Source organism: Nannospalax galili, unplaced genomic scaffold, assembly GCF_000622305.1.
Source record: "Nannospalax galili isolate Female #2095 unplaced genomic scaffold, S.galili_v1.0 scaffold18, whole genome shotgun sequence".
NCBI lineage: Eukaryota > Metazoa > Chordata > Mammalia > Rodentia > Spalacidae > Nannospalax > Nannospalax galili.
Window position 1 is genome coordinate 7,378,185 of NW_008346548.1, and position 21,360 is coordinate 7,399,544.

Sequence of the window (21,360 nt, forward strand, 5' to 3'; positions counted from 1 at the left end):
AAAAAAAGAATATTAAAAATAAAGTGCCAATTTTTAAGATGATCGTTATTCTCCATTATTCTCCAATAGAATATAATTTTAAGGAAATGGTTCCATAACAGATTTGACCAACGTGAAGTACTAATAATAAATAATAACAAATGTTTTTGTTTCTCTTGCTTTGGGAGATAACTCTAACCAAGAAGGCTGGCAGTCATCTGCCTTCTTAAACAAAGATGCTTGGTGTCATTACCAGAGATAGAGGTGTTGTTGGCACTGAGTCTCAAATGGTAGCTAAGGAGATTAAATGAGAAGAATATAAATTTGGGAGTCTGGGCAGACCACAGGCAGATGCGGAGAGCTCAAAAGCACAGACAATGGTGAGTTAGGCACTGAATATACAAAGATGTCTGCATCCAGGAACGATTCTGAGGAAGAAAAGTATGAACAGAGTCAACAAAAGAGCAGACTGTGAATGAGATTCAGTCTCTCAGGCAGAAAATCCACAGAGCTTCCAATGAGGGAGGGGTGGGGCCAGACAGGCTCAGGCTGGTTGGGATGCCTATGCCAGGCCTAAGACTCAGGGCAGGCAATGGGCCATCAGAAAGGAATGAACAGACCTCGGACAGGTGCTGGCTGCCCCTTTCAGCCTCTACCCTGGGGTATGATGGCTTGATTTGTCTAGTGAGGCATTGGAATGAAAACAAGACAAAAGCCCAGGCCCAGCTACAGAGTCCCAACATTCAAAAAGTTGTGGCTGCTTTGATTTCCATCTATGCTAATATCAATACACTAGAAGTTGATTTTCAGGGACTGTGGTAGTCTGTATACTTGGGGAGCCTGGGGCCCAGGAGGCGGTAGTTATGGTCTGAAGGTTGTAGAAGGGCCTGCTATAAAGAAATTTAGTGCTAAGTAAACTCAGACTATTAATTTTCTCAGGCCCAGAGCCAAGGTATACTCAGGTTCTGGGGGAGGGGCTAAGAGCAGCTGCTACACAGAGAGGGATGTCTATAGAAGTTAGACCACCATGATTCTTTGCAATCCTAAGCAGGATGGCCATGTCACATCCAAAGTGAAAGCTAGGACAAGAAATAATCGTTCAGATGTCACAGAAACAGCACTGCCGTTTGTTTTTTCTTTTCTTTCTTTCCTCTTCCTATTTCTTTTCAATGTTCATCACATATATGTAAAGATGTATAGAAAAATAACCTTTGATTCTAGAAATCTATAGAGATAAGCTTCTCTAATTTGCCAACATGCTGAGGCATGTTTTCCAACAAACAAAACACATTAATAAATCTATCAGGAGCAGAAAGGCAGAGGAGACAGCTGCAGCCACGCCATCCAGGAGTGACAGTGATTCATTCCTACATCTGCTCAGTCAGATAGAAACAAAGGTCACTGTGCATAGATTAGCATGGTGATCACCACCCCTCCTGATGTGATGCACATGTGCATGTGCACATGTGCACACACATACACAAAAACACACAGAATCCTTCAACACTGAGGTATAATTCAAGATGCCTAAAAAAAGAAAGTTGGATGAGGAGGGAAGATGACACAGAAAGGGATCAGGTGTTGATCAATGTCAGATTACTGTCATATCATGTTAGCATCAGAATCTAGTGAAATTTTGACGCTCAGTTACATTTACAAAAGGAAAGAGAACAAGATGTTTATGAATAAATAGTGATACAGTGATTTGATCAGCGGAGGAAAAGCTGTCATATCCGGTGTATTAGTCTGCTAGAGCTGCCATGACAAAATACCACAGGCTTGGTGGATTAAACAACAGTATTTTCACACAGCCCAGGAGGCTGAAAGTCCAATATCAAGACTCAGCCAGGGCTGCTGTCTGGTAAGGCATCCCTTTCTAGCCTGCAGACAACTACTACATGCTATGTCCTCACTGGCCTGATTCTCTGGGGGAGACTCTGGCTCTCTGTACTTTAGGGACACTAGCCCTGAGGGATTAGAGACTATCTTGTGACCTCACTTAACCTTGTTTGACTTAAAAAACTATCTCCAAATACAGTCACATGGGCATTAAGACTTCCACATACAAATTTTTGGGGACCATGGTCTCTGTCTAACACCTGGAATTCTGTGAAGAAAGTGTTTGGAAGTTGACTCTTGGGCCTCATGCTCAGAAGTCCCCTGAAGGTGTAGCTACTTCCTGTTCATGACGCCTACAATTATACATCCCTGACAGTGACAGTTTGACTTTTAAAAAGCGATTGTGGGCAAGGAAAGGTATTTTCAAGTTCACAGATTATAAATGTATATAGTTCGGTGAATTATCACAAAGAAAATATCTATATGGCTATAACCCAAGCCCCAAAGAGAACATTACAACCACTTCATAATTGTTACCTTCCCCTCTCCCTAAAGGCAAAACACTGTATTGACTTTCAGCACTATAATTTAGTTACTTCTGACTTTGAACTGTTTTTTTAAGGGGACTCATACAGTGCATGATACTTTGTGATTGGCTTTTAAAATTTGACATCTGGGTTATTTCCACTTTGAGGCTATCATAAATAATACTATGAAAATTCATGCATACATTTTTGTGTGGGCATGTTTTCATTTCCTTGGGTATATGCCTAGGAATTTAAGTATTCTTCATAGAGTAACTCTACATTTAACATTTTGTGGCTTCTCAAACTCTTTCCATAGTAGCTGCACCATTTTACATTGCCATCTATAGTGTGTGAGTGTTCTAATTTCTCCACATCCTCAAAAACAGTTATTACATTTAAAAATATTTTTATTTTATGTGTATGAATGTTTTGCTTGCATGTGTGTAAGTACATCCACGTGTGCAATGCCCTCGGAGGCCAGAAGAGGGTGTTAGGTCCCCTGGAGCTGGAGTTACAGTAGGTTGTCAGCCACCATGTGGCTTCTGGGAACTGAACCTAGGTCCTCTGAAAGAGTAGTCAGTGCTCTTAACTATGGAGCCATCTCTCCAATACCAACTTGTTTTTTATTACAGCCACCTTAGTGGGTATAAAGTGGTATGCAACTGCGTTTGATCTGCCTTCCCTTCCGAGGTAACCATGTGCCTACTGGATGTCGTATATTCTCTTCAGATTCTTGGTCTTTTTATACTATTTTCCAAGATGGGTTCTACCAATATGCACTCTTACTATGAGAGATTATGACCAATATGAAGGCACTTACATGAAGCACAATGGGCAGAGCCAGTTTTAAGATATCATTTCACTTCAGTTTGTCTTTATTGAGTTATAAGTATCCTTTAAATTCAAATATATGACTTTAAAGCATCTTCTTCATCCTACAGGCTCTTTGGTCTTTCTTCATGGTGTTCTTGGGAACACAGAAGTGCTTTAAGTATTTATGCCTGTCTGAGCTTATGTGCACCATGTGTGTGCAACAGCCTGTGGAGGCCAGAAGACTCCCTGGAACTGGAATTACAAGTGGTTGTGAGATGCTGTGTGGATTCTGGGAACTGAACCAGGGTCCTCTGTGAGAGCTTAACTGCTGAGTCATTTCTTCAGACCTGGAACACAGAAGTTTTAATTTTGTTGATAATGTATTTTTCTTTTATTGTGTATATTTTTGGTGCCATTTAATTGGATCCTGATAAACACAAGTTTTTCTTCTCCTTTTTTTTTCAGTTTTTTTTTTTTTGTCTTTTTGAGACAGGGTCTCCCTGTAGCCCCAGCTGTCCTGGAACTCACTATGTAGACCAGGCTGGCCTTGAACTCACAGAGATCCGCCTGCCTCTGCCTCCTGAGTGCTGGGATTAAAGGTGTGCACCACCACGCCTGGCTTTTTTTTTGATCTTTTTAAGACAGGTCTCTCTGTAGCCCCAGCTGACCTGGAACTCACTATGTAGACCAGGCTGGCCTAGAACTTGCAGCGATCCACCTGCCTCTGCCTCCCAAGTGCTGGGACTAAAGGTGTGCATCACAACTGGCTTTTTTTTTTTTTACATTTATTTGTTTTATTTATTTATTTAGTATGTCCCAGCACCCACATGGCAGCTAACAACTGTTCTTAACTCCAATTCCAGGGGCATTCAATGCCTTCTTCTGACCTCCACAGGCACTGCATGACATGGGTGCACTTACATACATGCAGACAATACATTTATAAACATAAAATAAAAGAAAATATTTATTAAGCATATGTATTTAGGCATGTACCATGACACTTGTGTGGAGGTCAAAGGGCAACTTGTATCATGTGGGTTCTGGGAATCAAACTCTTGTTGTCAGGCTTGGTGGCAAGTACCTTAATCTGCTGAACCACCTTGCCCATCCAAGTTCTTTTCTTTTTTCTTTTTGTCTTTTTTTTGAGACAGGGTCTCCCTGTAGTCCCAGCTAGCTGTCCTGGAACTCACAGGGATCCACCTGCCTCTGCCTCTGCCTCACAAGTGCTGGGATTAAAGGCAAGCACCACCATGCCCAGCTCCATTCAAGTTCTTAATTTTGATTATCAGTGATATAAATAAGTCACATAGTTTACTTCTCATTTATAGTACATTATTCCCTTCAATATCCACAATAGAGTTGCAAGAATTTTTTCCAGAAAAAATGGTTATTTAAAGTTTTTGTTTCTACTAACAACTGTGACACACCTTTTTTGAGTGTTTCTTATTCATCTTGTAAGGAAACGCAAACATGTTTTTAAAAACATGTTGAGAATCGAACCTGGGTCCTTTGCAAGAGGAATCAGTGTTCTTAACTGCTGAGCCATCTTTCCAGGTTTGATTCCCAATACCCACATGGCGGCTACAAACCTTCCTTAACTCCAGATCGATCCAGGGGAATCTGAAGCCCTCTTCTGACCTCCATGACATTGCACGACACAGGTGCACTCACATACATGCAGGCAATACACTCATATACATAAAATATTAAAAAACAAACAAAAGCATGTTGAAAAAAATACACATACAGAGCCAGGCATGGGGGTGGTGCTTGTTGATAACCCCATCACACTTGAGGCTGAGGCAGGACTGTCAAGAGCTTGAGGCTACATAGTACGTACCAGACTAGTCAGGGCTACATAGTAAGACCCTGTCCCCAAACTCAAACAAAAGAAAAAAGCCAGTCATGGTAGCTGTGATGGTTTGAATGCAAATGTCCCCCATAGGCTCCAAGTATTTGGACAATTTGTCCCCTGTTTTGGGACATTTTAGAAGGTGTAGTTATCCTGGAGGAAGCATGTCACTGGGGGTGGGCTTAGAGAGTTCTTAAGCCCTGCTGGATCTCCAGTCACTCTCTTGCTTCCTGTGTCTGTGATGATGTGAGAGCTTTGCTTCTGCTGCACTTGCTCCAGCCACCTCCTGCCACCATGCCTCCCTGCCATGATGGACTGTAAATTCCCTGGAACCGTAAGCTCAAATTAACTCTTCCTTCTATAAATTACTTGGGTCAGTGTTTCTATTATGGCAACAGAAAAGTGACTAATAAAGTAATTGGTACCAGAGAGTGGGCTGTTGGCTGTGAAGAACCTGACCATGTGGAGTTTTGGAAAAATATGGAAGACTTTGGAAGTTTGGGCTAGAAAAGTGGTTGATTGCTGAAAGCAGAGCTTAACAGGCTGTTCTAGTAAACACCTGGAAGAAAGTAGTGCTGAGAACAATGTAGTTCCAGAGGGAAATAAGGACTTAAGCAGCACTTGGGATATTTTGGGAACGAGTCTGGCTGGAATCTGCCCTCGACCTAAAAGCTTGCTTGAGGCTAAGTTGAAAAGCAATGAACTAATTTCTCTGGCAGAAGAAATTTCAAGGCAGTCTAATATAGAAATGGTGGCATGGATATTAATGGTGAATAGTATGCAGACCTACAGTGAAAAAGAGCAAATGGGGCAGAAAGAAATGCAGTTTGGATTGAAAAAGAGCACCAGGAAGATAAATGTTGGAGCCTTGGCATGTGCTGGAGAAGATCCCTTTGATAAGGAGATTAAAGTGATTAAGGAGAGGGCTAGAGATTCAGACTTAAACAGTGGAGAGAATGCCTGCAGGGCAAGACCACACCCAGTTAAGCCTCCAACTCACGAAAGGAAAATGCTTCAGGGGCCACTGAAGAGAAAAGCTTCTAAAATGGATAAAGCATGCTGGAGTTCATCCCAAACTTGCAGTGAAATTTGGCAGTGTCGTTCACCTGGTGCTGGTGAAAGATGCAAGAGTGAAGGGGTCATCAATTCTTCTTCTGTGGTTTCAGAGAGCCTTGGAGGCCAGGCAGCAGGCAGCAGGGATTCTTCTGCATAGAGAAGGCCATGACAGGCCATTGCACAAAGCTGTGAAGGTGAAGCCTGGTTGGCAATGGAGACCCCAAGAAGACGTCCGTGATGCCAGAGCTGTGAGGCATCTGCCCAGAAGACCTGCATACAGGAAGTGGTACCAGCACAAGAGAGAGATGTGTGTCGCATGCAGCAAAGCTAGAGAGGCTGGGCCATTTAAGTCCTTTGGAAGTAAAGTCCCAAAAGTCAGACATGGAGCTCCTGGATTTGGTGTTTGTCCTGCTGGTTTTCAGTCTTGTTTTGGTGCGGTATTTCCTTACTATGCCTCCATTCCTCCCTTTTGGAATGGTAATGTGTATTTGGTTTCACTGTATGTTGGGAGTATGTAGTTTGTCTTTTGATTTTATAGAGGCTTACAGTTAAGATATTTACCTGAGTCCACTTTGGACTGTGGACTTTTGAATAGTATTGAGATTGATAATGACTATGGGAACTTTTAAAGTTGGACTACACTCATTTTTCATTTTATATGGTCATGAGCCTATGGGTGCCAGGGGGTGGAATGTGATGGTTTGAATGAAAATGTCCCCCATAGGCTCCAAGCATTTGGACATTTTGTTCCCAGATGGTGGTGCTGTTTTGGGAGGTTTTAGAAAGTGTGGCTTAGAGAGTTTGTAAGCCTGGCAGGATCTCCAGTTGCTCTCTTGCTTCCTGTGCCTGTGTGATGGTGTGACAGCTTAGCTTCTGCTGCTCCTGCTCCAGCCATCTCCAGCCATCATGCCTCCCTGCCATGATGGACTGTAAATCCCCCAGAACTGTAAGCTCAAATAAACTCTTCCTTCTATAAATTGCTTGGGTCAGTGTTTCTATCACAGCAACAGAAAAGTGACTAATACAGTGGCACACACCACTAATCCTAGCACTCAGGATTAAAGATTTCTGTGAGTTCAAGGCCAGCCTGATCTAAACAGTGAGGTCAAAAAGCTGGGTGTGGTGGTACACACCTTTAATCCCAGAAGAAAAAAAAAGAAAAAGAAAAGGAATGATGGGACCCATGTCAGTTCAATTAAACAAGGGCCCAAAGGGGAGGTGAGAAATAGGTAGCTGGCCAGCACTAGATGGAGAACTACTTGAGACTGATTGCTGCTGGGTGAGGGAGAGTATGACTTACATATGACCACTGGATGGGCTGACTAGACTCCAGTGGACACATTTACACTGAAGGACATTTGGGTACAAACATCTGAATGAATAGGACTCAGCATGTATGGCAGAGTGCATGGGGTTCAGAGGGGGGTGGGGGAGGATGGATGGGGGAGGGGGTGTGGATTTGAGTGGGAAATGTATGAAATTTAAAAAGCTCAAAAAAAGGAAAAAAGGAATGAAAAAAAGAAAAATACGCATAAAGAAAAGTTCATATATATGTACAATTCAAATTTTCAAATCAACCATACTTCTGCAACCAGCATGCAGCTCAAGAAAGAGAAACCTTCCTCTTGCTTTCTTTTTCTTTATTTATTTTTATTTTATGTGTGTGAATGTTATGCCTGCATGTGTGTAAGTGTACCTGTGTTGTGCAGTGCCAGCAGAGGACAGCTCCTCTGGAATTGGATAGTGTTGGATCCCCTGGAACTGGATACAGATGATTGTTAGTCGCCATGTGGGTACTGGGATTTGAACCTGGGTTTTCTGTAAGAAAAGACAGTGCTTTTTTTTTTTTTTTTTTTTTGAGACAGGGAGACAGGGTCAGACAGCTGACCTGAAACTAGCTATGTAGACCAGGCTGGCCTTGAACTCACAGAGATCCACCTGCCTCTGCCTCCCAAGTGCTGGGATTAAAGGCCTTCGCCACCACGCCTGGGCAGCCAGTGCTCTCAACTGTGGAGCCATCTCTCCAGCCTCTGCTCTTGCTCTCTTTTGGCCACTATGCCTCCACTCTCTTCCTCCTGACGTAGGGTAAATACTATCCTGACTTCTGGCTGTTTAGCCAGAAGCTTTGCCTGTTTTTGTGTTTCATGTAAATGGAATCATACAAGGTATAATCTTTGCGTCCGGCCTCTTCTACTCAATATTATTTTTGTGTGAGTCATCCATATTGTAGCATATAATTGCAAACTCTTCATTGGCATTGTTGTGTAATACCAAGTCATGAAATATATCCAGAGGTATTTAGAACTGTTGAAGGACATTTGAGTTCCTTCCAGTTTGTGCTTCACTATGATGTGAATATGATCTGCTTCCACCAAAACTGATATTGAGATGTGGTTCCCTGTAGTACTGTTAGAGGTGGTAGGGTGTCAACGGGTGTTTTGGGTTACATAAGCACCACCAAAGCATAGGATTAATGCTCACCTCATGGAAATGAGTTTGCTCATGTGAGACTTGATGTATTGATAATTAGGTTAGTTATCATGAAAGCAAGTTGTTATATACCAGTTGGTGTACTGGTAATTTGGTTAGTTACCTTGAAAGCAAGTTGTTATAAATCAAGACCACTCCATGTACTAGTCTCTTTTGCACATTTCTAGCTCTCTTTTTCTCTGCCTTGTGGTGATACGGTCAGGGCCCTTTGTCAGATAGTGGCACCATTTTGTGAACTTTCCAGCCACCAGAATCATGAGCCAAATAAAATTCTTTTTCTTTTAAAAAATTATTTATTAATTTAACATGAATATTAATTAATTAGTATGAATGTTTTGCCTACATGTATGTAAGTATACCACATGCATACAATGCCTGTGAAGGCCATAAGGGGGTGTTGGATCCCCTGGAATTGGGAGTTACAGATGGTTGTTAGTGGCCGTGTGGGTGCTGGAAACCAAACCCAGGTCCTCTGAAAGAGCAGCCAATGCTCTTAATCACTGAGCCATATCTCTAGCCCCTAAAGCTCTTTTCTCTATATATTACCTAGTATCAGCTATTCCATTAGAGCAATACAAAATGGTCTGAGATGGGCTTATTATAAAGTACTGCTAAGAATGTTCTAGTAAATGTACTTTGGTGAATATATATGCAGTTTTGTTGGAATTTCTGGCATGTAGGGTATGGATATGCTTTACAAAGTGAATGTGTCCATAGGTAGTCATACATGTATACATAAAGGCTGCATATGTCACTCTGGTCCCTTAGTAGACTATGCTGCCTAGGTTTGTGTAAGCACACTTTGATGTTCGCATAATGATGAAGTCACCTCGTGATGCATTTCTCAGAAGCATATCCCTATGGTTAAATGACTGGCTGTACTTTCATAACAATGCGCTAGAGATCCCATAACTTCTCTTTCTTCCCCATGATTTTGTTGGTCCTTTTAAAAAATATATTATTTATTATTTTTATTTTTTGTGTATGAGTGTATTTCTTTCATGTATGTAATTGTACCCATGTCATGCAATGCCCACAGAGGTCAGAAGAGGATATTGGATCCCCTAGAACTGGAATTAAGGACAGTTGTTAGTCACCATGTGGGTGCTGGAAATCGAACTTGGGTCCTCTGCAAGAGCAGCCAGTAATAAGCTGAGCCATCTCTCCAACCCCAAGTCTTTTTAAAAAATATTTTATTATTTTTATTTTATATGTATGTGTGTCTTGCCTGCATGTAGGTAAGTGCACCCATGCCGTGCAATGCCCGTGGAGGACAGAAGAGGCCATCGGATCCCCTGGAACTGGAGTCACAGAGAGTTGTTAGTTGCCATGTGGGTGCTGGGATTTGAACCCAGGTCTTCTGCAAGAACAGTGTTCTTAACCACTGAGCCATCTCTCCAGTCTCTGCTTTTCAATAGATATTAAATGAGCATGTGGTGCTCTCTCACTGTGGTTTTAATTTTCATGTCGCTGATGATTAACGAAGCTGAATTGTTATTCGTTAGTTGGCTAGCTGGACACATTCTTTTCTGAAGTGTCAGTTCATATCTTTTCTCCATTTAAAAACATTGTGTTTCCTATGTTTTTCTTATTGGCTCATATTTTTCTGGATAAAAGCCATTTGCTGATGCATGCATTATAAATACATTCTCTCAATGTATGGCTTAGCTTCTTTTTTTCTTGGTGTCTATAACCAATGGAAGTTCCCAGTTTTAGTGTAGAGAAACTGAACTATCTTTTCCTTCATAAATAATATTTTTTTGGTCTTTTTGAGACAGAGTCTCCCTGTAGCCCCAGCTGTCCTGGAACTCACTATGTAGACCAGGCTGGCCTTGAACTCACAGAGATCTGCCTGCCTCTGCCTCCCAAGTGCTGGGATTAAAGGCATGCGCCACCACGCCCGGCTATAAATAATATTTTTAATATTCTGTTTGGCATGTTTTCTTATTTCAGGTTCATGAAGATATTATCTTCTACTATTTTCCTGAAGCGTTATCGTTTTGCCTTTCTATAGTTCACCTGGAAGTGATGTCTATGTTTGTGGTCCTGGGGATTGAACCCAGATCCTCACACATACTAGGCAACTGCTCTACCACTCAACTACATTCCCAGTCCTTGGAAGTGATTTTTGTTAAGAAAGGTACAACTTGTACATTTTCTCCTATGTGGATGGCTGACTGAGTCTGCACTATCCATTGAAAAGTGTCTACATGTATGCAGCTCTTTCTGGATTCTCTATTTTGACCCATTGGACGACTCATCTTCTGTACCAAAATAGCTACTTAGAATGTCTTAGTTACTAGTATTATAACAAATCTTGATGCTTACAAGAGGAAATCCTCTTATTTTCCTTTTTACCTATTTTTGGCCCTTGAGGTTTCCATACAATTTTAAGAATCAGCTTGCTAATTTTCACAAAAGAGGGGGGAAACAGTGATATGATTTCTACTGTAATTACAGGAAGCATAACAATGTAGGGAGAAATGATGTCTTTACAATACTGAGTATCCTAACTGCTTTGGATCACAAATTCCCTGCCGTGCTTTCCAGTGAATACCTTCATGATAGTTTGGGTTCTCAGGTCCCCTAGGTGTTTACTGACCTTCGCTTATTTCTCTAATGCAGATGCCAAAGTAATTTTTTTGGGAGCTCTTGATGGTTTGCCACCAATTGGCTGTATTTTGTGCTTTATAGGAAAACTCTGTCATTTACTTTTCCTATAAGAGACTTTGATTTTGCTGTGGAGTTGTGTATCTTTCTTCTACTTGCCCTGTCTATTTTCATGTAGAGATTCAGGAAGATCTAAAAGCCATGTGAGTACTGCCACTGTCACTTCTTACAATTCCTTATCACTTGATTCTAGTAACATATGAACATTAAGAAATTTTCCACACTTACAGTCATATTATCTGCAAATGGCAATTTTCTTCTTTTCCTATCTTTATTCAATAATACTTGGACTGTTTTTCTTTTCTTCCTCCAGTTTTTATTCTGTGGCCCACTCTGTCTCTGTGTATGGAAGAGTGCCATTGGAATTAAGTATTTGTCCCTTCTGGTCCCAAGCTTCTCTTAGCTTAGACAAAGAAGGGCCCAGCCCCAGGAGAGAGCCTCTTCCATGTGCTGCCAACCTTATGGTGTTCCAGTGGCAAAGAACACAAAACACAGGAAGAGTGTACGTGTTTGTGCTCTACCAGGGAACTCCAGCCCAGGCAGAGATAGAGCTGGCATCCACTTACCAGGTATGGGTGGAAGGGAATCAAGAGGGACTCCTCCAAATGTTTCCAGGATTTAAAAATTCTCCATTTAGCCATTTAGGTACCCAGATTAAGGTACCCCAGAAAGATGGCTTTATTTAAGGTAGTTTTATGTGGCTCCTTTAAATATTAACACTCTATTCCTAATATAGTAGCAAGATTTCCTACTTAATGGAAGTCAAGTTTTGTCATTTCTCAGCTCCAAACCCTACAATGAATGTCTGTAACACTCAGGATGTAAGTCAAAGGCATTACACAGACTACAAGACTCCCATGATCTGGCCCTATTGCTCCTCTGACCTCATTTTTTCCTGCACTGCTTCATTTAATCTGCTCTGACCATACTGGCCTCCGTGCTTTTCTTTGAGCACTGGGGATGTTTCTTCTTCAGGGTTTTCACACTCTCTGTTCTATTAGGCTGGAATGGTCTCTACCTAATGACTTGTTTCTTAAGCCTTTCTATGCTCAGCTGTTCTATCAGTGAAGGCTTCCCCAGTCACACTATCTAAAAGAGCATCTACCACCTGCTAGTTCCCATTCACTAACATTCCATATATTTTATGTTTTATTTACTGACTCCTTATGCTTTAGGAATCTAATTTCTATGAAGGAGATGATTTTTTTTTGCCCATTTTTTTCCCTTTACTATGACCCCAGAAACTAGATAGTGTGTGACATACTGCTAACCAATCTAATAGATCATGTTTGGAAAAATAGCTCCCTGTGTAAGAACCTGAAAAAATTCAGACTTCCATGGCCAAGAGTGCACCAAGAACAGGCAGGTTTCAGCAAATTGACAGGACTGAAAGGACAGCTTGGAAGGAAGAGCCACAGTAGGAAGGCTGGGAACCTGGGGCTGTCAGTGTCTTAAGGAGGGGTAACTACCACGAGATAGAGAACAAGGGGACACAACCACTTTCTGTGTGGTTTTGAGCACAACCACTTTCTGCATGGTTTTATGCAGAATTGAAGCTGTATTAAACAAATTAAGGAATAGAAATGTCTGTTTTCCAAGAGTTCATCTTTATCATCATACTTAGTTTTATTCTAGGCCAGCTAAATTGTTTCTTTAGGAAACAGCATGCAGTTGAGGCACAATAGAGAGTAAAAATTAATATATTCAGGAGCTAGGGGTGTGGCCCAGTGGTAGACTATTTGTCTAGCATGAACAGAATCCTGGGTTCCATCCTTAACACCAATAAATGAATGAACAAATGAACGAACAAATAAATACATAAATAAATAAATAAATAAATAAATAAAGGAGCTCATTATTTGGTAAGGGAGTTAAAACTCCCTTCTGCCAACTCATTAAATACCATCTGCCATCAGGTGTAACAGAGTAAAGACAGTTGTAACTACTTAATTAATTAGTTAATTAATTAACTTATTTTTATCATTTTGAGGGGGAGGTCTTTTTGATATAGGGTCTCCCTGTAGCCCCAGCTGGCCTGGAACTCACTATGTAGACCAGGCTGGCCTCAGTCTCACAGAGATCCACTTATCTCTGCCTCTCAAGTGCTGGGATGAAAGGCATGAGCAGCCATGGCTGGCAGAAAAACTTTTCTTATGCTAGTATCTTGAAATATTTTCCCTATGTTTTCCTCTAGCAGTTGTGTGTGTGTGTGTGACAGCATGCATGAGAGGACAATGTGTAGGAGTCAGTTCTCTCCTTCCACCATGTGAATGTGAGTTTCTGAGATTGACCTCAGGTCATCAACCTTGGTGGCAAGCGTCTTTACTGCTTATTTATCTTACCAGCCCAAGTATCTACCTATTTTTATTTTATTTACTTATTTATTTTTGGTTTCTTGAGGCATAATTTCACTATGTAGCCCAGGGTGGCTTTGAACATGTGATCCTCCCGTCTGTGACTCCCATGGCTTGTACTACATGCTAGTTATGTGAATCTGCATACAAAGATGCACAGAGTATGACCAGTTCATCTAGGGCTAATATTTATCTGGGCCTGTCTTCCTGATGGAAGCATCAGAACATTCTCTTGAAACCATTCTCATGCATTAACTCCATTACCTCATTAACCTCCATAGACATACCCACACTCTGTTCCATAGGCAGGAATCAAGAAAGACTTCCCTCTGGTTCACCACCTTACTTTTGCTTTGCATCTCTTTCCCGCACCATTCCTGCATGCCAGTGGCATCTGATCTCACGATACAACATCTATATTTAACTCTCTGCCCAACCCTTTGGAATTGATGACACATATAGTATTTTTCTTCTATGAATTTTAGCTTCTTTGCAGGGTAAGGCTTTGTAAGGTCTGTTCCTGGCAACTCTGCCTCATTCAGTCCCTGACCTTGCAATACCATCCTAAATTCAGCCACGTTGTCAGTATTTGTTCTAAGACCAATTGCTTCCTCTTCCTTCTTGGTCAGTAACCATCAAACCAAAGATTATAGAGATGGTCCCAGAAATCTTTGGATTACACACACACACACACACACACACACACACACACACGCAGGCACGCACGCACACACATACGTAATAATAATAGAAATGGAAAGAGGAAGAAAAGATGTCTAACCCTTCTCAAAAGCAAGATTTTAAGGACTTTTGTAATGAAGGACAATTAATTATATTAAACCTAGAGACACAGAGAGTCTGAGAAGGGTATAGGAAAATGCTGGAGAACCATGGCATGGATTTTCTGCAGGCAGAGAAGGCAAGCACGGCAGGGCGATAAGAATATGGAACTTGACTCTTCCAGATGTAGCAGGGGAGCTGCATGAGGACCTTAACTGGGAGGAAGTTGGGGAGTGAGGAGGCCAGAGGCACAGACATGTTTCAGCCCTTTCCTAGTGTCTGCACCTCTGGCTGTCATAAAGGGGACAGGTGCCTTTATGTAGACCTCCCAGAGTTAGATGCAAAGCTACCAGGGGCCCTGAGAAGCTCTGCATATTCTTGTTGGGTACACCAAAACACAAGGCCCTGCCCTTCTCAGGATTATGTTTGTGTAACATGTGAGCAATCCTGAGTGATCAAGCTAGCATCTCTTACAGACAAAAACCCAACGTGTTTTATAACTTACTGAAAGAGCAGTGAATCCTCTAGGCACAGGGCTCCCCTCCTTGAATGGCAGCCCATTGATTATATGTCAGCATATATCATAGGCCCTTTATGCCTCCAGGAACTTGGCAGCCTGGGAGGCTGCACAAGTCTAAGAGGAAGCTACCTACCTACTGTTCCTGCCATAAATGATGACCACTTTGGCCCTGAACCAGGGGACTTACATCTTTTGTTAACATCCATGAAGCAGCAACAGGGTAACTTACTAGTTTGCAAGTAGAGTAAAAATTCATATTCTACACATAATGGAATGCGATATCAGTGATTTGGGATATTTATTTATTCCTAGTGCCCAAAATACTACTTTAAAGGCATCTAACAAATTTTGGTGCATTTTCATTTTCATTCAGTCCAAGATGTTTTCTGTTTTTCCTTTTCTTCTTTGATGATGGCTTATATTAAAATGTTTTATTTAGAGTCTGAACATTTTAGGATTTTCCAGAGATTTTTTTTGCTACTCAGTTCCAATTTAATTCCACTATATTCAGAGAACATTCTTTGTATGACTTGAAATCTTTTATTTATTTATTTATTTATTTATTTTATTATTTTTTTGGTCTTTTTGAGACAGGGTCTCCCTGTAGCCCCAGCTGACCTAGAACTCACTAGGTAGACCAGGTTGGCCTCGAACTCATAGAGAGCCACCTGCCTCTGCCTCCTGAGTGCTGGGATTAAAGGTGTGAGCCACCACGCTTGGCCTTCATTTATTTAATTTATTTTCATGAGTATGAGTTTTTGTCCACATGTATGTAAATGCACCCATTTGTGCCATGCCTGCAGAGGTCAAAGAGGGCGTTGGAGCCTTTGGAAGTGGAGTTACTTTACCAACAGGTGTTAGCCACCATGTGGTGCTGGGAACCAAACACAGGTCCTTTCCAATACAGCCAGTGCTCTTAACTGGTAAGATACCTTTCCAGCCTAACTTGAATTTTCTGTTTGTTATTTTTTATTTGCTTTTGAGACAGGTTCTGGAATTTGAGTTGTCCTGGAATTTGATATGTAGACCAGGCTGGCCTCAAACTTGGGCAGTGATACTCCTGGCTCTGCTTCCTGAGTGCTGAGATTACAACTATAAGTCACCACACCAGGCTTAAATTTAATGCAACTCCGTCTTGTAAAGAATGTGAATCTGCTGTTGTTAGGTCGGGGGGGGGCATACAAATGCCAGTTAGGTCAAACTGGTCAATAATGCTGAAGTTTCTAAATCTTTATGATTTTCTGAAGACTATATTTTTAAATAAAAATGCATGTCTACAACTAAGCTTAATCATTGTTGTATTTTTGATATTTTTCTTTCTCTGGCTGCATGTGTGAGTACTTGCATACACTGTATACACACCATACACACCACACACACACACGCATGCACGTGTGCACACACACACACACACACACACACACACACACACACACACACACACACCATTTCAAGAGCCCTCAGAACTGAAACAAAATGAAACATCTAATTGTGATATCGCTTCTTTGAAAAAATGAGTTATTTTCCCTGGCTGACCTTGTGAACTATTCCACTGTGCAATTATTTTGAATCATGGTGCTTTTTATTATCTTATTCCTTATGTCAAGTCATGCTTCCCACTGCAAACAAGACCACAGCAAATCTTTAGTAGAATGACAGAGATATTGGTGTTTCTACTTTAATGCTGTTCACAGGTGTTTTCTGTCTTAATAGGATATATAAATTGTTTAATAAATCTTGCATTATGAAAAACTATGTACAAAAATTATGGGTTGGAAGAAAATACTAACATTCAAAATATATTTAACTTTGTAGCAAGTACTAATAAAATAGTGATCATCCCAATTAAACACTTCAAAACTTGTTTTTGTGATACCTGGGATTGAACCTAGGACCTTGCTCATGTTAGACCAGTGCTCTACCACTGAGCCATATCCCCAGTCCTTACTTATTCCAATTAAAGCACTAGTACTCAGTAAATATTCACTACAATTTTTATCTAAAATCACAGCTGATTTTCATGCCTTAAATCTCAATATGTGTGCCCTATGGCATTTGTCCTCAATAGAGAACATTGTCATCAAAAAAATAAAATGGGCTGTGGACATGGTGTTTCTTCAACCATCTGTTGAAATTTTTGTTTTTAACATAGGTGTCTCTGCTGTGTCCTCTGCTCCTTCAGCCTCATGGATAGGAATGACACCTCCCAAATGCTGGGATTACAGACATGCATTACCACACCTAGTTATACGTGGTGCTGGTTATCAGACCTAGGGCTTCGTGCATGCTGGGCAAGCACTCTACCAATTGAGCTACCTCCCCAGCCCAAGACTTCCTTTTATTTAATTGACAAAGCTTGCCCCCAAATGCTTTCAACTACTGGTTTGCTGGGGGGGGGTGGCTGGTAATTACATGTGAAACAATGTAATAATAATTTTATAATCTGCCAGCCAGATATTAGCTTGCACTATAGAAATTTGTTATAGCCTCAAAGACTGTGCTTTGCAGTTCTCTAACCCTGATATACATGATTATCCTAGTCATTTTCTTGGTAGCCATCACCACTGGGATTTAAACATCCTTCCTTCTAAGATCACCCAACACATTTACTGAGCACCTATTATGTGTCAGACTGTTCTAAATGCTGGAGGCATGACAGACAAGGTCCTTATGATCACAGACTTTGCATTGTGGTAGAGGATTCTGGCAAGAATAGTAAATTCAATGAATATGGCAATATCTGATGGTTATAATTACCATGAAGAGAATAAAATAGGGTGATGGCATATGGAATGAGACAGAGATTAGTAGCCACTGGGTAGCAAGGGCACTCTGGATAGGATGGCCGGAACAGGCTTCTCTGGAGTGGTGACATTGGAGCCAGGACCCATAAGATAGTGTTGGGGACCCCTGCTGTCTAAGGTAGCAGTCTCTCCATGTCCGGATAGCCGCAGGCCAGCTGGCGGCAACTGGAGAGACTCCCTTTCTCAGCGGGGCACCTTCCTGCTCTCTTCCTGACTCACCTTTTGAAGTGCCTGTCACAGATACATATCCTCCGGCATGAAACTGCCAGGTTTTCCTGTGTGATAATCAGGCACTGTCTGACAGCCTGGCAGAAGCCCACCACCACATGTAAATGGGGCATTCTACAAAGCACCTATCAACTAAGGCTTTTGCCACTGCCTCCACACTATAAATATCCTGGTTTCCCCCTAATAAATTGGAGTTGTATCTGGAGCTGTATCAGGAGCTGAGCTGTATCACTTGTCTGAAGCTGTATCATTGAATCCTGCATCTCACTGTACCCGGAACCAGCCTGTGATACAATCTCCCCGGAGGGGGCTGTCCCTTGTAAACATTCACTAGCGAAGATCTTGCTTTCGCCATTCCTGCACCTCCCCTCGTGATCCGGTGGCCGACGGATCACGAAACATAGAGGGAGTGCCCAGTAGCTTGGAACTGAACTCGCCTGGAAGCCCAGCGACCAGTAGAGTCGCCAGCATCCAGTAGTCGCGGAGAGGCAAGGATCTGAACAGCAACGCGGTGCGCTGGACCCGCCCCAGCGGTGCACGAGAGACAGGTGCACGAGCCCATAGATAGAAAGGAACTGGTCATAGGAAGATCTGGGGGAGACTGTCCCACAAAAGGAACAGTAAGAGTCCAGAAAGTACAGAGTCCTCAAGATGGAAGTAACTTAGTAAGCTTACACAAAATGAAAAGTGACTGGAGGGCCGCCTTGGGGGAATACTTAGGTTGAGTGCCACATGTCACTGCCATGCTGAGGTTGATCCAGCTGACCGGGTCATTTCTGCTCTATGATCAAAGCCTAAAATAGCAGGTGGTACCCCCATATGCTTAACAGACAAATTCACCTGACTGAGCCTGGGGTGAATGTCAAATTCACAGACAGTAGAGCGAGCACAACCACTCAGTCTTACAAGGCATAAGGCTGTATGGGGCCACGCGGTGACTGAACTCAGATTGTGGGCTCCAGCCAGGATTTAGCTGTGAGGGTTGGAGCAGGTCTTCTCAGGAGGCAGCCCACAACAGTGTTGGGAGGGGCAGCAATAAGGGTATAGTGTTGGGGCCAAGTAATGGGGTGTACCCAAGGGAAGGGTTGGAAAGTAGCAAAGGCAAGATTCAAGTCCCTTCAGAAAAATAGCTATTTCCTTCTTTTGCCATCTCTGGTACCATGGATACTTATGCTGATGTGCCAGTGACTTCCTGGTCCACTAGAATCATCTAGCAGGACCATCAGGCAGTAAGAATGTGTTTTGTTTGTGGAAACTCTAACACACCCAGACTGACTCCATGTGCTCCCCACACACTTCTATACTGTTTTGGATGTTTAGTCTTTGTTCTTACTTCATCTCAGAAAGACAAGCCCTTGTCTATAGGGAAGCTTTTCATTCCCTTCCTCAGATACCCAGGCAGAGTTATCACACAGTGGTCTAGATCTTACTTGTCTCTGAGGAACTGTACTGCAAGTCCAGGGCTGTTTCCAAGGGATCCTTTTGCATGGCACAATACCAAGTGGGAGACAAGCTCTGAAGATGCCCGTTAACTGCTTCTACTGGTGCCAAGATGATAGTAACACTCTGGCTTTCACAATTCTGGCTACAGGGGATGGGAAACTGGGCAGGAGGCTTACCTGTTCTTCCTGCAGCGGATTGTGAAAGCAAGAAAGAAAAGCACCAGAAGTAGTCCGCAGCTAAGAAAAGTCCAAACAACACCCAAGAGGGCAGGAGACAATGAAGAGATGGCTGTACTGCTGTCCTGGGAAGAGGTCTGGGACAGAAAAAAGAGAAGCTGTTAGGAACGAAAGATCCATAGATGGCACCAAAGCAGGCAAAGCCTGTCCTGCATGGCAGTTCTTCCACCACTCCCATCACTATCACCAGCACACTACCACCACCACCACCACCACCACTACCGCCACTACTGCCACCACTGCCACCACAGCCACCGCCACCTAAGGTGCTTGTGCTGATGCCCCACAGCTACTCACAATGGTTGTCTTGCAGAGATCATGAAGGGGTCTCCGATCCAGTTCCTGGCCAGGAAAACTGTCACAAAATTCAGAGCAGTTGATTTCAGGCTCCATGTCATCACATGTCCTCTTGATGGGCACTTATTCAGGCTTGGATGCTTGCTGGTAAGGAAGCAGACCTTCCACTAAAACTCAGCAGCAACTCAAATCTCTTCAAGGGTCCCATCTCTGAGCTGGCTCATGACTCAGAATCAGGGATAAAAACCTTATTCAGGTGAAAGTGAAGAGCTATTGTATTAGGCTCCTTCATCAGACAGGCTCCAATACCAGACATCCTTTAGAAGGTCCCTTAAGGCCAGCGAATATCACGTGATTGAGTGGCCTTCTCAGGTCATACAAAGTGATGATTCTGGTTCACCACCAGAGGGCAGTCACAGTTCCAAGTGCTCTCACACTGGGCCCTGAAAGAAGGAAAGCAATTAGACCTGCTAACAATTAAAACACTCTCTCTCTCTCTCTCTCTCTCTCTCTCTCTCTCTCTCTCTCTCTTTTGATATTGAGACATGAGATTTCCATCTATAAATTTCATGTTCAAGAACAGGAACAGTTGAGTTACAAAAAAAAGTTGCAAAAAGAATCTCATGTTTTAGGTAAGTTTACAATTTTGTGTTGGGCCACATTCATAGCTATCCATGGCCACATGTAGTCCACAGGTCACAGGTCGGACATGCCTGAGTCTTACCCCTAATTCTTTAAATCAATTTTTCCTTTAATAAAATGGATTTGAAATTTAATCAAAGAAATTTAAGAGGATGCCATTTCTGTGGCATAATATTCTTTCCTTACAGAGGAAATTTAGATAAAAAATATTAATTACTATTATTCAATAGTCACTGAACACTGGACTCAGAACAATAGTGACAGGTGTAGAATGTCATCTTTGGATTCTGTGTGCTTAGGCATGAACAATACAGCACCAGGTGCTATCCAGTCACTGGCCTCTAATGTGTTCCTGAATTATTTACCAGGTTCATGACAATGCAATTCTGAGAAAACATCTAAATTCTTGTGCAGTCTGTTCAGATCACTGAATAAAGAATTATGTGGCAAACATCAAAGAGTGGCCAACTGCATTCTAATCTTGTTGGAATTCCAATTCTGAAAAGGCTCTTCCTTCCTTCCTTCCTTCCTTCCTTCCTTCCTTCCTCCCTCCCTCCCTCTCTCCCTCCTTCCTTCTTTCCTTTCCTTTCTTTCTTTCTTCCTGCCTTCCTTCCTTCCTCCCTCCCTCCCTCCCTCCTCCCTTTTCCTTCCTTTCCCCCATTTTTTGAGAGGACTTTCCCTTTTTAGGGACTTTTTGTTTTTTTATTTGTTTCATACACTTGCATATTGAAACACATTTTGCCACGGCTGCTTTAAAATATCTGACAGATAATTCTAACATTTCAATAATCTTGTCTTGACATCTGTTGATTTTTCTCTTGATTCTG

General features: G+C 42.1%; 1 protein-coding gene across 2 annotated transcripts in view; it reads right to left on the bottom strand.

Annotated features, from left to right (window-relative positions):
• Positions 1-21,360, bottom strand: part of Gpr156 (G protein-coupled receptor 156) — a 113,372-nt gene that overhangs the window by 60,465 nt on the left and 31,547 nt on the right. For both annotated transcript variants that reach the window (XM_029568222.1, XM_008842904.3), the window contains 2 exons: positions 19,892-20,334; positions 19,535-19,671 (listed from right to left, as the gene is read on the bottom strand). In XM_029568222.1, the coding sequence (XP_029424082.1) occupies positions 19,535-19,671; positions 19,892-19,987 (233 nt within the window). In that variant the 5' untranslated portion in view covers positions 19,988-20,334. The remainder of the gene's footprint in view (positions 1-19,534; positions 19,672-19,891; positions 20,335-21,360) is intronic.